At 40.8% G+C, this 13,786-nt stretch overlaps 1 protein-coding gene across 4 annotated transcripts in view; it reads right to left on the bottom strand.

Annotated features, from left to right (window-relative positions):
- Positions 1-13,786, bottom strand: part of DOCK1 (dedicator of cytokinesis 1) — a 281,310-nt gene that overhangs the window by 218,766 nt on the left and 48,758 nt on the right. For all 4 annotated transcript variants that reach the window (XM_080596602.1, XM_080596603.1, XM_080596604.1 and 1 more), the window contains exons 19-22: positions 9,231-9,328; positions 5,835-5,924; positions 5,267-5,367; positions 3,433-3,567 (exon numbers count right to left, since the gene is read on the bottom strand). In XM_080596602.1, the coding sequence (XP_080452728.1) occupies positions 3,433-3,567; positions 5,267-5,367; positions 5,835-5,924; positions 9,231-9,328 (424 nt within the window). The remainder of the gene's footprint in view (positions 1-3,432; positions 3,568-5,266; positions 5,368-5,834; positions 5,925-9,230; positions 9,329-13,786) is intronic.

The following is a 13,786-nucleotide window of genomic DNA, read 5'->3' as shown; positions in this document are numbered from 1 at the left end:
CGAATCTCTCCGCGGTGACCCAATTCCACGTGCCCACGCAGCAGCGGGACAGACTCCTCCACGCTGCACAAGAGCTAGCAGATGTCTGGCAGGCCCGATGCCAAGCAGCTCTGCGATGTGGAAACCAGAAAGCACCCAGACATGCCAGCAGTCATTACAATCTACCAGGGGCCTAAGGTGAGCGGCCTTAAACTCTGTGAAAGGATGAAGACGTATCAACCCTCTGCTGCCTCGATACTCGATACAAATGGGAAGAGAGGACTCAAGTTAAAATGGTTCACCTCTGGTTTCTGGATAGCTGACACGAAACTCATCTCCCTTCTCATTCCCTTAATACACAAGATGACTAACCCACAGTTTGCAAGGCGCCTTCAGGCAGGGTTGCAGAGAGAAGTGCAGTGCTCTGTCAGCTTGCTCCCTGCCGGATGCTTTCGGGGGGATAAAGCTGCCCTGGGATACCTCAGTAACATGAAAGGGGAAAAAAAGGAGCGACCAAGCTAAAGAACCTGGTACCCTCGTGCTCTGCTGGTTCGGTACAGCATAGGAATGAATAATTTTGAAACTCCTCAGTGTTTAAACACAGTAAGATTTGGGGTTCAGAGGTAGGATGAGATCACTCTCACTACAAAATGGAAAGGGAAGAGAACATCACTAGCTCCATACAATTACTTTTTAATTTCTTTACTTTTCCTCTTTGGCAATAGGTACGACTGACTCACATAAGGGCTGTCGCCTTGTATTTCGCACAGACTGTTCGGTTTCATAAACCTCAGAGTAATAAAATTATGCTACACATACTTAACATGACCAAAACCCAGTCATCACTGCTTTTAATACAGGTCAAACCTTAAGTCGCCTTGGTACACATCAGATGGATTTTCTCCCTTAACTCCTGGCTTACCCACTCATCTTTGATTGCCTCCAGGAGCCCCAGCCAGCAGCAAGCGGCCCTCAAAGCCCTTTGGACTTGCACCAGCTCCACCAGGCTTCCCCTCTATTTTCCTCCATTTTCTTTTGAGGTTAAACCCAGCAAGAAAGGAGCCTTGAACATGGTGTGCAGCTCAGAAAGAGCACCGCGGGCACCTTATTGTACAGCCTTAATAGGATTTCTTCAGGTCTGAAAATAATTAAGCTGTAATTAAAAGTTCCTGATGGACCACCTGTTACAGAAGGGAAGGGGCATAGAGTTTTAAAATAAATGTGGAGAACAGGATGCTCTTGCTGCTTTGCACTGAACCCAACGTATATCATTCCTAATGCTGTGATCATAACCCTTTTGGAGCCACAGATATTATTAAAAGCTATTTGACTGGTACACAGGGGAAACACGTGCTACAGAAAAATTATATAAATTCTGTTATTTTGTTGTGCTAAAGCTGGGGGGTTATACAGGACAAATTATTTGTTAACTCCCAAGTTCAATTATGGATTTCCATGTTCCCCTGAACACACTGGAGAGGGGGAACTAATACTAATAAAAGGAGTAACTAAACTTGACAGTTGAATAAATCAGAATGCTCCAGACAAACACCTTTGTGATTCAGAAAGGAAAGTAATAAAAATAAACAAGTTACAGTCACTAATATGTTTCTGTTGCCAGTTTTTTAGCATACGTTTATTTAATACACCTGGTAATACATAAAAAACATTGCAGCTTTACCTTTATTACACCAAGTCAACAGTTCCACCATTGACTTCAAAGTTTTAAGACCGTTGTATGTGCTACATTGCCACTGGAATCCTCTGAGTGGACCAAAAAGATGTTTCTGAAGTTCACAATATCTTGCCTTTAAAAACCTTGATACACTGCACAACTGGATTTGCCATCAGGCTTTAATTAGTGAACCAGGCTTTCACACATTTACCCAGACCTGAAGCTTGCCTACTGTCACGTTTCTAAAATGTTGCATCTATTCAGCCTACTTCTATCTTAAGGTTAAAAATATGTAATTTTTTTTTTTTTAAAGATTGTTTGCTTGTCGAGATTTCTCACTAAAATGCTAATGATGTTTCAGAACACTTCTACATTATCAACAGTTCAATCACACACCTCAGGCAGGATTTCAGTCTCACAGCAGAACAAATTGTGGTGCCATTCAACATTCAGCAGCTTTTCTGATTAATCCCCAGTCATTGAAAATTGCATCTCCCCAATGCTGAAGTGCTCTGAATTAGTGCTTAACAGGAGAAAACCCAACGGCCAATACTAAAGGGTCATATTGTCTGTAAATCTAATCTGCAGCAAGAGATAATTATTTTTTTCTTTTTTAAAATGATTTGTAGGACCTCCAACAGTGTAAGTGGCATTCGGTATTTTACGAATATCACAGCCGGAATCTTAAAGAAGTAAATTACATTGTGTAATTCACAGGAAGGTTGATGGAGCTGGTGACTTCAGAGCTCTACATAAACCCCTTGTAATCATTTTGGTACAGTCTGTAAAAAGTAGTAAAAGGACTGTAAAAAGTAGTAAAAGGACTGAATCTAAATTAAGAAGAACAGATAACTTGTTTATAACTTTTTTGTATTTTCTGTATAGGAGTACTGATTTCCAAATTAACTTAGAAATTATTTATACTTGACTTTATGGGCAGAACCTCATTGCAGAAGGCCCGGGGAGCTGTGGTGCACGTTACCACGTGGGAAATGGGGCACAAAGCAGGAAACCCCCTCCAGGAGTCCCCTGCCTCCCCAGCAGCCTCTGCTACCCTGATATGTACACTGTAGAAATCCAAGTGATCCTCTCATCTGAAATAGTATCACCACGCAGAAGATAAATTCTTCAGACCTTCTTTCTTTCCACTTTCCCTTCTTGCTCACTGGCCCTGAAGAAAACCTGAATTTTGTACTGGGAACATGTAACCCTGCAAGTTGCATCCAGCCTCCAACAGGTTATTTCTGCTCTGGCAGCTGCGGGGCCTGGGATGCTCCAAGGTGATTGGGGTTTCTCTGTAACACGTTTTTCATTTAAGCAGCAGTATTTTCAGTACTTTAGTCAACCCAGAATTTTGCAGCCGTGTGAGGAAAGCCACCAGCAAAGCCCAGGCCTGGACCAAGGGCAGAGCACACATCTACTGAGTAGCTTTAACTTCTCGGTCACGGTACCAGACAATTATTAACCACAGTTAATTTTTAAGTTAACAAAACATTGTCAAGTGCTACTCCTTAGTGATCTAGCCTATAGAGAGCTACAACACAGCACGATTTTACTACTACAACGCTATTTATAATACCTGTTTCAGATACACATTTCTTCTGTTTACTACTTTCGATGCAGCTGGGTTCAGGATTAAGGCAGGCAGGCTCACTCACGCACTAAGCGTCACCTAAAACAAACCCTAACAGCTTAACGTACTTCTTAGAACAGGGCGACATTGAGCAAGTGTATATCCAATCAGAAATACAGGTATTTTCAGCATTCGCCATACTTACTGATTGAACAATATCCTGGACCGGACTATGAACTTGAAGATGTACTCCAAAGCTTTCATGGCTTTAAAAAGCTGGTCGGTGATACCACACTTCTCAGCGTTATCCACGTACGTTTTTAAAACTTTAGTCAGTTTTCTGGTTAAATACACAAACACAAAAAGACGTCAAAAACATATTTACAACAAAAATTTCAACATTGAGAGACTGGAAGAAAAAATATGTTTGCAAATCGTGCCCTCCAAGCTTCAAAATTAACTATGCAACTAATGAACACATGTTGTGTTCTTGCTTTTGCTGGTAATTAGCTGCAACCTGGTCTTGGGGGCGGGAACACAGACCATAATGTCATTCAACATACCTGCAACACAAAGTCTCAATAAGATTTATGTTATGCTGGATATTCAAAGATGTTCAGGTTAATAGCCAATTATAAAGATGCAATTACTAGTAACAGTCAAATTAATACGATTAAACACAAACGCCTTGTTAAAATTAAAACACTTAAAATAGGAGTTTCTTCTTTAGTCAAGGACTCCCCTCGATATAGCGTTGCCCATGGATTTTAGGGTAGAATTTGTGAAATTTCTTACAAATTGATATGGCAGCAGTTGGGAAGTTGTTATTCCACATTTTAAAATGTAACAAACTGGGAAGAAATACAATTTTTAAAACAATACCATTCTGACTACGTCATTTCTAATGAATATCAACCTCCTATTAAAATGCAAGAACAAGTAATTCTGTTTTAAGTCCTTCCAGCTACGGCGCATGTTTCAACACGCACATTAAAAGTAAGTACGTTATATATCACTAACACAAAACATCGTGTAGACAGACATCTTGTTACATGTGCATTTATTTTAGTAGGAGTAAGCTGCTTAAGAATTTCAGGTAGCCACCTACATATTCTCAGTGCAACCTCTCTACTCATGCAATAAAAGGCAGGGAGGGGGCAGGGATCTGTCAAGCCCACGGTCACAAATTAAGCCAAAATTGTAAGCTCTTCCAGCATCCCCAAGCGTAAACCTGCTTCTACACCTCTCCATTTAAAGAAGGGATAGGTGCCCGCCCTGCCTGCCAGCAGAAAGGCCACCTTAAAGCTCTTGCTAAGAAAGCCAGATACTGCAGGATGCTTCATCCTTGATGCGCTTCACACGAAGGCAGCAGAAGTAGCCGTAGCTCAGTGAAGTGAATGGAATATCAAAGATGTGACTGAAGGCACAACTTCTTCGCTATTTTAAATCAATATTTCTCAAACATTTCTGCTCACATAATAGAGACCGTATAACGGCAAAATGCACAGCAGGTTTGCTTGTCTGGATTTTTTTTTCCTCCCAACACCAAAAAGATATCCATTATGTATTTTTCTCCAACACGAACAGCAGCAGCAAAGGAGCTATCTGCCAAGAAATACTTAAGACAGGAAAAGTAACAGACCTTTGTTCTTCTCTACTTCCTCCCCAAAGTGACAGGAACACAGATGATACAGGGTAAAACATCAATTTAATGCACCAAACAGCACAGATTTGAAGAATCTTAAATGGACACTTACTTTCTCAAGTACAACCGGGAATTGCTTATGAATATTTTTATTACAAAGCAATTATTGAAATAGTCAATTACCCCCTCCTGCAATACAAGAAAATCAAGACTTCCTTCTTACAAACGTTTTATTACTACTATTTTAAAAGAGAAGGACATACTATATCCAGTCTTCTCTGAGAAGCTCCTACCCCACAAGTTCTATGGGCAAATTCCTAATTAAACAAGTAACTAAATTACTGTGCAAGCCACATTACATCCCCAGTGTGAAAAAATAATTTTTAAAGCTTACGTGTAGGCTAACGTAGCACTGAAATGCTTCTTAATGTAGGTTTCCAGAACTGGATTAAAATGTTGAAATTTTCTGTCAGCAATCAGTCCAATGATAAATACCTGAAAAATTAGCATAACTACGGCATTATCCTCAAAACACTTTAATTCTGTGCATTCAATCACTATTTTCAGGTAACTGTAATAACATTAGAAACAAAGAGAGACTTTGGCTTTTGATTATCCTCCCCGTGTATTTATATTCTCCTTTCCTGTTCCAAACTAAGTTTTCTGTTCCCAAGTAGAAACTTGCTGTTTCTGTCATAAATTCTGCAGCTAAACCACTAAAATACTTGGACTTGATTGCTTCCATCCTGTCTGGGAAGATGACGTGATACAAACACTTGTCAATCAAGTCCATCTGAAACTTCAAATATAAGAAAAACCTTCCATGCATTTTTAACCAAAACAATAACTAGCTAACAGCCAATGCTGCTTCATTGCAAAAATGTCACTCTAGTATCCACACCATATTTTTTTATTCAACATTATAATATCTACATTTTAGTCTATCCACAACACATACTTACCAAAGCATCAAACACTAACGTGTCAAACGTCTCACTCTCCGAGTTCTCCATCATTATGTTAAAAAGTGCATCCAATGTATCTTGAAGGAACTACAAATAAATACACAAGTCATCGCACTTGAGAGGAATAATGAAAATCTGACTTCACAGAGGTTTACACAGACATACTTGCTTTCATTTATATTTTATGCAAGACATTTTCAGAAGTTAGCTGAGAAAGGAAAACTTAAAAATAATTTGCTGAAAAACAATGTTTAGTTGATTATCTATACATCCATGTCACCCAAAAATAGGGAAAAAAGGTCAGAAATCACACTTGGTACCTAAAGAAAAAAGTTTAATCTACATATAGTAGATGACCAAAACATTTCAAAACTCAGTTTCAACAGTCAATTGGATCATGCAGTTTCTGAAAACTGATGTTTCAGAGCACAAACCAGACAAGCAACTCAGTCTCATGCCAAGTAAGTCATCCTCAGTAGCTTTGAGCTGAGCAGTAAAAAAAAAAAAAGTGCAGAGCATATTGCTTTCCACAGCTGCACAGACTCAGACCCAGAATTTCAAGGAAGAGTGTACATGCAGGCATGGGACACCGAGCACACAACCCTCTGCCCCAGCCCTACACCTACGGGTCTCTATCCCTGCCCCGAGGAAGTCTTCGCTAGCCAGGTGGCTGGGCGCCCTGACCTGCGCAACACGAGAGTAAAAGCAGATTAGCGGCAGGGGACAGAAGTTGAGCAGAGTGAAAAAGGCTGTTTTACACACATATAATTACAACATTTCTTCCCAGGGACAGCAAGTCTCTTAGGTGTGAACTGTAGCTAGTCGTGAACACGTTCAGTTTGATCAGCACAGGGTCTGGCTCTGAGCATCTTCTCCCACCAGCTGTCAGAAACAACACGGGCTCCCCCAAGGCACGATGAGAGCAGACACGGCCATGGTCAGTATTTGGGTTGGTTGAAAGAAAGGCTTCCACTTACTGTTGTTTGAGACAGACTTGCCGGAACAATCCTAAAACCGTGGGGTTTTTTTGTTTATTTTTGTTTTTTAATCTAATAGACGAGACAAAGGACAGGTGGAGAGGAATGTCTGAACAAGCGTCGTGGAGTTGTTTCCTGAGATTGAAACCCCAAGGAGGTATTATGTATGCTATGGAAAACACCTGGACTCCCAGCTGCCTGCCTTAAAGACTTCTCTCTGTGCGATGAATCTCCTAGGCCAAATGTGACTCACCTGGGCTACCTTCTAAACCCAGAGTTGAATCTCAGGCATTAACCTCCATCTAGCAGCTCAGTACATACCCCTGAATGCCAAAAAACTTTCTCACAACAAGCAAATGCGAAGCCACAGTTCACGCTACTGCTCTCTGAAGGTATAAAACAGAAGTCAAAATGCTTGCAGCCGACCACAGCTGTGGGGCAGAACCAGTTCACAACTTCATTACAGGGTTTGGGGAAAAACGTTACAACCTTCTCGGTCCCGTTTGTTTAATTAAAGTACTCACGGAAATAAAGTACATTTAAGCACATTTGGCACAAGGAAAGAGTACGGCTTTGTCAGAAAGAGTTTGTCTCAGTTTGAAGAGAAGGGGTCCTACCAGACCCAAACCTCTGCCTGGCTAACTCTCTCCTGAAAACAGGATTAAGACAGCCGTGCAGTGACTGCTCGAGTCTTTGTTTCACGTCTAGGCATCACATATTGACTTCCATTGGTAGAGCTCAAGTTTTAAATCTGCTTACAAGTACTTCGTGTGACAGCAAGAAGGATACAGGATGGATGCTTTTGTTTTAACAGTGGAAGCAAAACTTCTCAGGTAGGGAACTAGTGTGAATAAGTTCTGGAATATTAGTTTATTCTCTCACATCCTATGGACTCTGCACAAATGATCGAGACAGTGCCTCTGTTACAGGAAGACAGCAGCTACAGCTTCCATACAGTACTGAAGCAGTTAATTGCAGAGTAAGGACCTTGGCTGATCCCTGCTTAGCACTGTATGAATACCATTAGGCAAAGGTGTTGTACTGGAGTTTAAAAATAAATAAATAGTTTAACAGAAAACGTGGATATGTTTTATCAAATGTATTTTCTCTAGCATACATAGCCTGAATCTGATGTGGCATTTAAAAATAGGAAGGACAAAAGAGCTGCAAGAATAGATGGGAACAGTTACTAACCAGGTAGTTTTCTGAATGTTACCGCAAGAGATAAAGCAAAACAACGGTCTTCTGAAACGAAGAAACACGGTGACAAGAGCAGTATTAAGCGTTCACGCTTCTGTACTAAGCACACACCCAGTTCTGCTCAGACTCCCACATACTAGGGGGAGATAAGATTTTGTACAAGTCCTGCAGCAGCACGGGGAGACGGAGGGGTGAGCACGTGCCAGCAGAGAACTCACTCTGACTCTGCTTTTGCTTGAACCCTGTTTGTGCCGCATCCTGATGCCTCTAAAATCACTGGTATCCATCAAGCACTGATCTGCTGTGTGCTCGCTGGTGTCATTTGGAGACGAGTGAAAATTACAAATGACACTACTATGACAACGCTCGTCAGAACCCAGTATCAGTGTCAAGTTTTTAGCTATCAAATGATCCAGAACAAAGCAGCAGCAGGGAGAACTGAGAACCTTCCCGAAAAACAAATCACATCTGAGACACTGTGTTTACCACACTCAATAAAGAACACTACCAGCAGTCTCAGATGTTTTAAGTCGCTTCAAGACGAGGCATTCACTATGCTTCTATTAAACACATTAAAATCCAAATGAAGTAAAAACACTGTAAGCCCTTAATTGTCATCTGTCCCCAGCACAGTACATCTTTTGACACTTCATTATATTTGATTTAGTACAACACATTCAATAAAGTCTCAGCCTACTCTTTTCCACAAATAAATCTGTCTTTATGCAGGTCCCTGCAATCACTCAGTGGCCTTGGCAAATGTAAATACCTTGGCTCAGCCAAGTATTTTCAGGAGAAATAATTTTTAAAAAATTACAAGCAGCACACAGTGAGGTGCATGCATTCCACATCCTTATATTTAAAATATATTAAATATCACCATATGATAATTCCAAGACGTTTTAATCTTGAAAAAAAAATAAAGCCTTTGTCTTCCAGTACCTGTATGTTTTTTTAAAAAAAGGCTAAAACTGCTAAAACAAGCAAACAAAAAAAAGCATTTCTAGAAATTTACTTAACATCTGAAATGGTCTTTGAGGGAAAAGAGAAGGGGATTTGCATCCTAAAGGCTAAACTGCAGCCAGATATCTCTTAATGTGCAAGTATGTGCGGTAGGGTTAAAGAGGGGAAAAAAGAAAAAAGACAAGTACCTCAAAATAAAGCCTTCAGCAAAATTATGACAGCAAATTTACTTCTAAAGAAATTAACTCGTTACCTTAACCACCTCACCACCATCAACTTTCATCAACTGCTTCAAATTCTGCTGCAACAGATTTGTATTAGATCGCCACTTCAGAAGGCCCAGGAGATCCACTAGGAGGGAAGGAAAAAAAAACAACAATTAGATCATGCGGGTTATTTATTTTCACTCACGCACCATAACCGTGTTCAGAACAAACAGCTTTACTTCAATAGGTCAGCCCTTTTCACTGGACAGTAACATATTTCTGGGGTACATCTGACACTGCAGAAAGCTACTGCAATACTTCTGTCATGAAAGAATTGTGAAAGGCTTTCGACAAAGCAGACTGATTTTGAAGTGTCAGCATTAAAATCCGGGCCAAGGAAGCCTGATCCCTCAGTTTTAATTTGCTGCATACAACAGTTGTGTATTTAAAAAAAGATGCCAAACTGGAATTAGTCAGCCACCAGCACAGTGATATCTACGTGGCTGTGATTCTTCCCGAGTGAGTGTTTCTAGCTCCTTTGCTCTCTCTGAATAAAGTGAAAAGAAAATACACCAGCACAAGCCAAGCAGTTGCACACTGAGCTAATTCAGAGGAAAGCTGTCTGCTTAATAACTCATAATGTCCAAATTACTTGGATGCTTCCAAGTGATAGACTAGGCTATGGCTCAGACCGTGAAATGAATCAACTGCAGATGGTCTTGTCCCCAAATTCTACATCCTGCTACCAAGATGGTGTCACTTCAGCATTCCCTGATAAATACGAAAATGCAGCAGGCAGGTTCTCTCCTTAGCCATGAAGAGCCACAGCGCCATTCTCCAGTTTCCCATGAGACAACTCGCAATTGTGTTTCATCTGTAAATAAGCATGCTAGTAAATATTAACAGCCACTCTGGAGCACCACTAAGTTATATCCACTTGTACATTTTCTGAGACGTAACATGAATTAAAACGAACCAAAAACTCCAAGCTCGTCGTGCCTTAGCCAAACTAGCATCAGGGAAAATTTCCTCCCAGCTTCACTAAGCCAGTTTTCAGCACAAAACAAACAAAGTCATCCTCGGTAGAAGAGCCCAGAGAGACAAATACAAGATTTTAATGACTGCCCACCTTCAGTTTAGCCACTGGATTACTGTGCAGATTTCCTCCCCCATCCCAGTCATATGGCTAATATTATGTGACTTATATTATGTGACTTCTGCCCAATATGACTCTTCAACAATAAGGATGAACAGTGTCCCTAACCAATAGCCCTCATGTTTTATTCAAACCTTCAAGGCAACCAACAAAATATTTAGAGACATGGATCTGTAGAGTCTATCGTGCAAATTACATGCAGAGACCCAGAGCAGCTGGTAGACGTTCCCCCCCAAATCTTTCACTCTAAGGAATAAATAAAATCATCTCTAATGCAACGGACTGCAGTTCTCCTTGGGGTAACTTCCCTCTGAGCAGCACTCAAACCAAAACAAGGCTTCTCTTTCTTTGGGACTAAAAGAGAGTTCAAAGCTATGGTGTAGTAAAACAATCCTATTCCTTTTTTTTTTTTTTTAAATACTACAACTTACTAGTAGTCTATAGGATGAAACCAAAGTCTTCGAAGCTCAACTTCAAAAGAAAAATTGCTTCTGGAAGAAAGCTGAAGATGCCTCCATGAGTTATCCAAAGCATTTCATGAATATGTTTATAGCCAGTGGCTTTCCACCACTGAACTGGGTTTCAGTCTTACTTCTAAAAAGACACCAGCTTGACAAAAGAAACTAAGTGAACAAAAGCCAGCCCACATCTCTGAATGGCACCATGAAATGCCCCAAGAAAGCAAACCCATGTGCTCTTTCAGTGTGATGACACAGCAAATGCACAATGAATACACGTGAACAGAAAGAGTCAGCGTAGTCCTACAACCAGAAAACTACGTTACAGTGTGCAGAAAGAACGTGCGTTCACTGTGACTGCAAGCAGTAACCCCAAAGTAACAGCCAACCAGTTAATCCTACTCTCTCAGTAGGTCTACATATAACACTGTTAGTACAACAGGGTAAAAACGTAAATCGTATTTCAGCCTGTAGTAAAAAGCAATTACTATAGGCAGCCAAAGTCAAGTGAAATTTATACGATCAGAAAATACCGGAGGAAGACGACAGAGTGAGGATGTTCAATTGCTCAGGGTTAGAATAAATATCTAGCCTGCCAGTAGCCAATAAAAACTTGAAACAGCTTAGCGCAACTTAGGATGACATCGAATTTATGTGAAGATCATCTTTTACATCTTATTTAGCAATAGGACAGTCCAGTTTCTTGATTACATTCTTTCCTTGACCTGTATGCATGCAGAAGTTTCCCTACACAGATACCCAAACTTTCTTCAAAACTCCTTTGCTGAAGTTAGACAGTACTTTCACCCTAATTTCACTGTTCTTTGAAATAATCTTCCCTTTTAAGCATTTGCTTTTTTGCTCTTAATGGCTTGCTTTATTTTAATTCTGTATTCAAATCAACTTCATTTTTATGCCACTAAAACATCTGAATTTGCATTTCATATGCATCACTTTTTTTTCCTTTTAAACTTATTAATTATACTGAATGATTAAGTAAAATTCACCTCAGCTGTTTTCTGAAAGCCTAGTCTCCTTGGTTCTTTGAAGTCCTGTCTCTGGATCAAGAGCAGTCACTAGTTTTCTACATGTTTGAATCCATGATGTAGGAAAGAAAACACAAAAAAGGGCTTTCAATAACTCTCGACGCCTCAGATGCTTCACAACAGCCAGTGCATGGGCAGAACACTAGACAGCTCTCTGCCTATCGGTAATCAGAGATGTTTTCCAGCAAGACCATTAGAATAATTTCAATTCTACTCCCCTCATCCTGATCATAGAGAGACATACATCTTGACAGTCTCCTAAGGGGCACTGGTAAGATTTACTATCCACAGGCAGCCTTCATGTGGAGGGGGATGCCGCTTTTGATGCTATTTTGCCCTCCTTCTGTAGCGCTGGTGTCTCCAACTTCTAGTTGGAAAAAGAAGATTCAATGACCAAAACCGACTTGCCTCTGCTGGAGTATACAAGACCTCAGTTTGTCATAGCTCTACAGAAATAAGAAGGAAAACAAAATGAACACATACTCCTGGCTTCATCATGACTTCAGGAATGGATCCGAAACAGCCCTCGCCACCTTTTTTTTTTTTAATTTATTTTAAACAGTCCTCCTCCTGTGCTTATACCGCTGTTCTTCCTAAAAATTAAATTGAAAAAAAAACTAAGACGAGAGGCAATTTGTTCCTACTAATATATTCTGCTACGGATGCTCAGAACATCAGGTACTAACAGAACAGCAACTTTAACGACTTACAGTTCATAAAGAATGGAAATCAAGCAAGTGTTCAGAGAGACTGCAGACACGCAATCTGCAGCATCAAACACAACGCAGAAAGAACTACACCATCTACTAACATAATTTCATGATTATTAAAAGTAAGTTTCAAAGCCAATTCTATGACTCTTGCAGAGAGTAAAGAAAAGTGTTACAGATGATCAAAATGAGAAAAGCTTTGGTAGGCAAGGATAGTCGTGGATTTTTATTTCTTCAGAAGGTTAAGGGAGCAATATTATCTCACAATTCTACAGAAGGGAAAATCCGCTTCAAAAACTACAGTCTGAAGGGCACTACCAACTGTATACCTGAGGGAGACGTTCAATGTTAAAAATTGTGCTTCCTTTAAAACTTGCCTAAGAATACACGAAGACTGTGTTTAATAATGCTGTAACACTTTGAAGAGGCTTTGGCAACTCTGAGAAAGTTTCACAGACAACATAATTACCAGTAACATTAAATTCTGATCAAAATTCAATGCAAATTGTAGGTAAATTAAGCACAAAACAATGCTCAGTTTTCTTTTTAGTGACAGTTGTTACGTGAAAGCAGTCAAACTGACCACTGCAAAATATTTCCAAATACTAACATGTACCAGGAAAGACTGAGGAGAAAAGCCTCACGGTGTCAATCACAAACCAAAAGGAACACGCAGTTCAATTCCACATGCCAGTTCCTGTGTCCTACAAAATCCCCAAATCGCTGCATTACCGTTCGGCTACCATCCTGTATTTGCGATGAAATTCCAGAAATCATCTCTGCATTTTTTTGCTAAGCATCCTCTTCGGCTCTAAGACTGCCAAACTGCAGCGAGCGTGATGTGCTCGGAATACCAAACGCTTGGGATGTGCTCTGAGAGATGGCACTGGAAAAGACCGCAGTCAAACTGCGAGCTGACTCCATCCATGTAGTCACCTTCCCCCTGGGCAGAGGGGTGACTGAAGAATGAATTAACGTGACAATTCCAGCCCTTATTCCCCCCATCCCACGGCCTCCTCACCCCCAGCCCCGGCTCCTGAGAGCCGTACTGTAGCCGAGCCCTCTCCCCGGTGAACTGGGGAGGCTGGACACCTCTGCCCGGCGTAACTCACACCCCAGTGACCCAGCCACGCTCCCCAGCCGGCTGCAGGTGGCCGGGAGAACAGGGCAGCACCCCGTGGCAACCCAGCACGAAAAGTAAAGAGAGGGCACCGGCTGGAAGCGCGAAATGTT

Source organism: Anser brachyrhynchus (genome assembly GCF_964034855.1).
Source record: "Anser brachyrhynchus genome assembly, chromosome: 6".
Taxonomy (NCBI): Eukaryota; Metazoa; Chordata; class Aves; order Anseriformes; family Anatidae; genus Anser; species Anser brachyrhynchus.
Note: the sequence above shows the minus strand (reverse complement) of the source record. Positions and strands in the feature narration are given on the sequence as shown.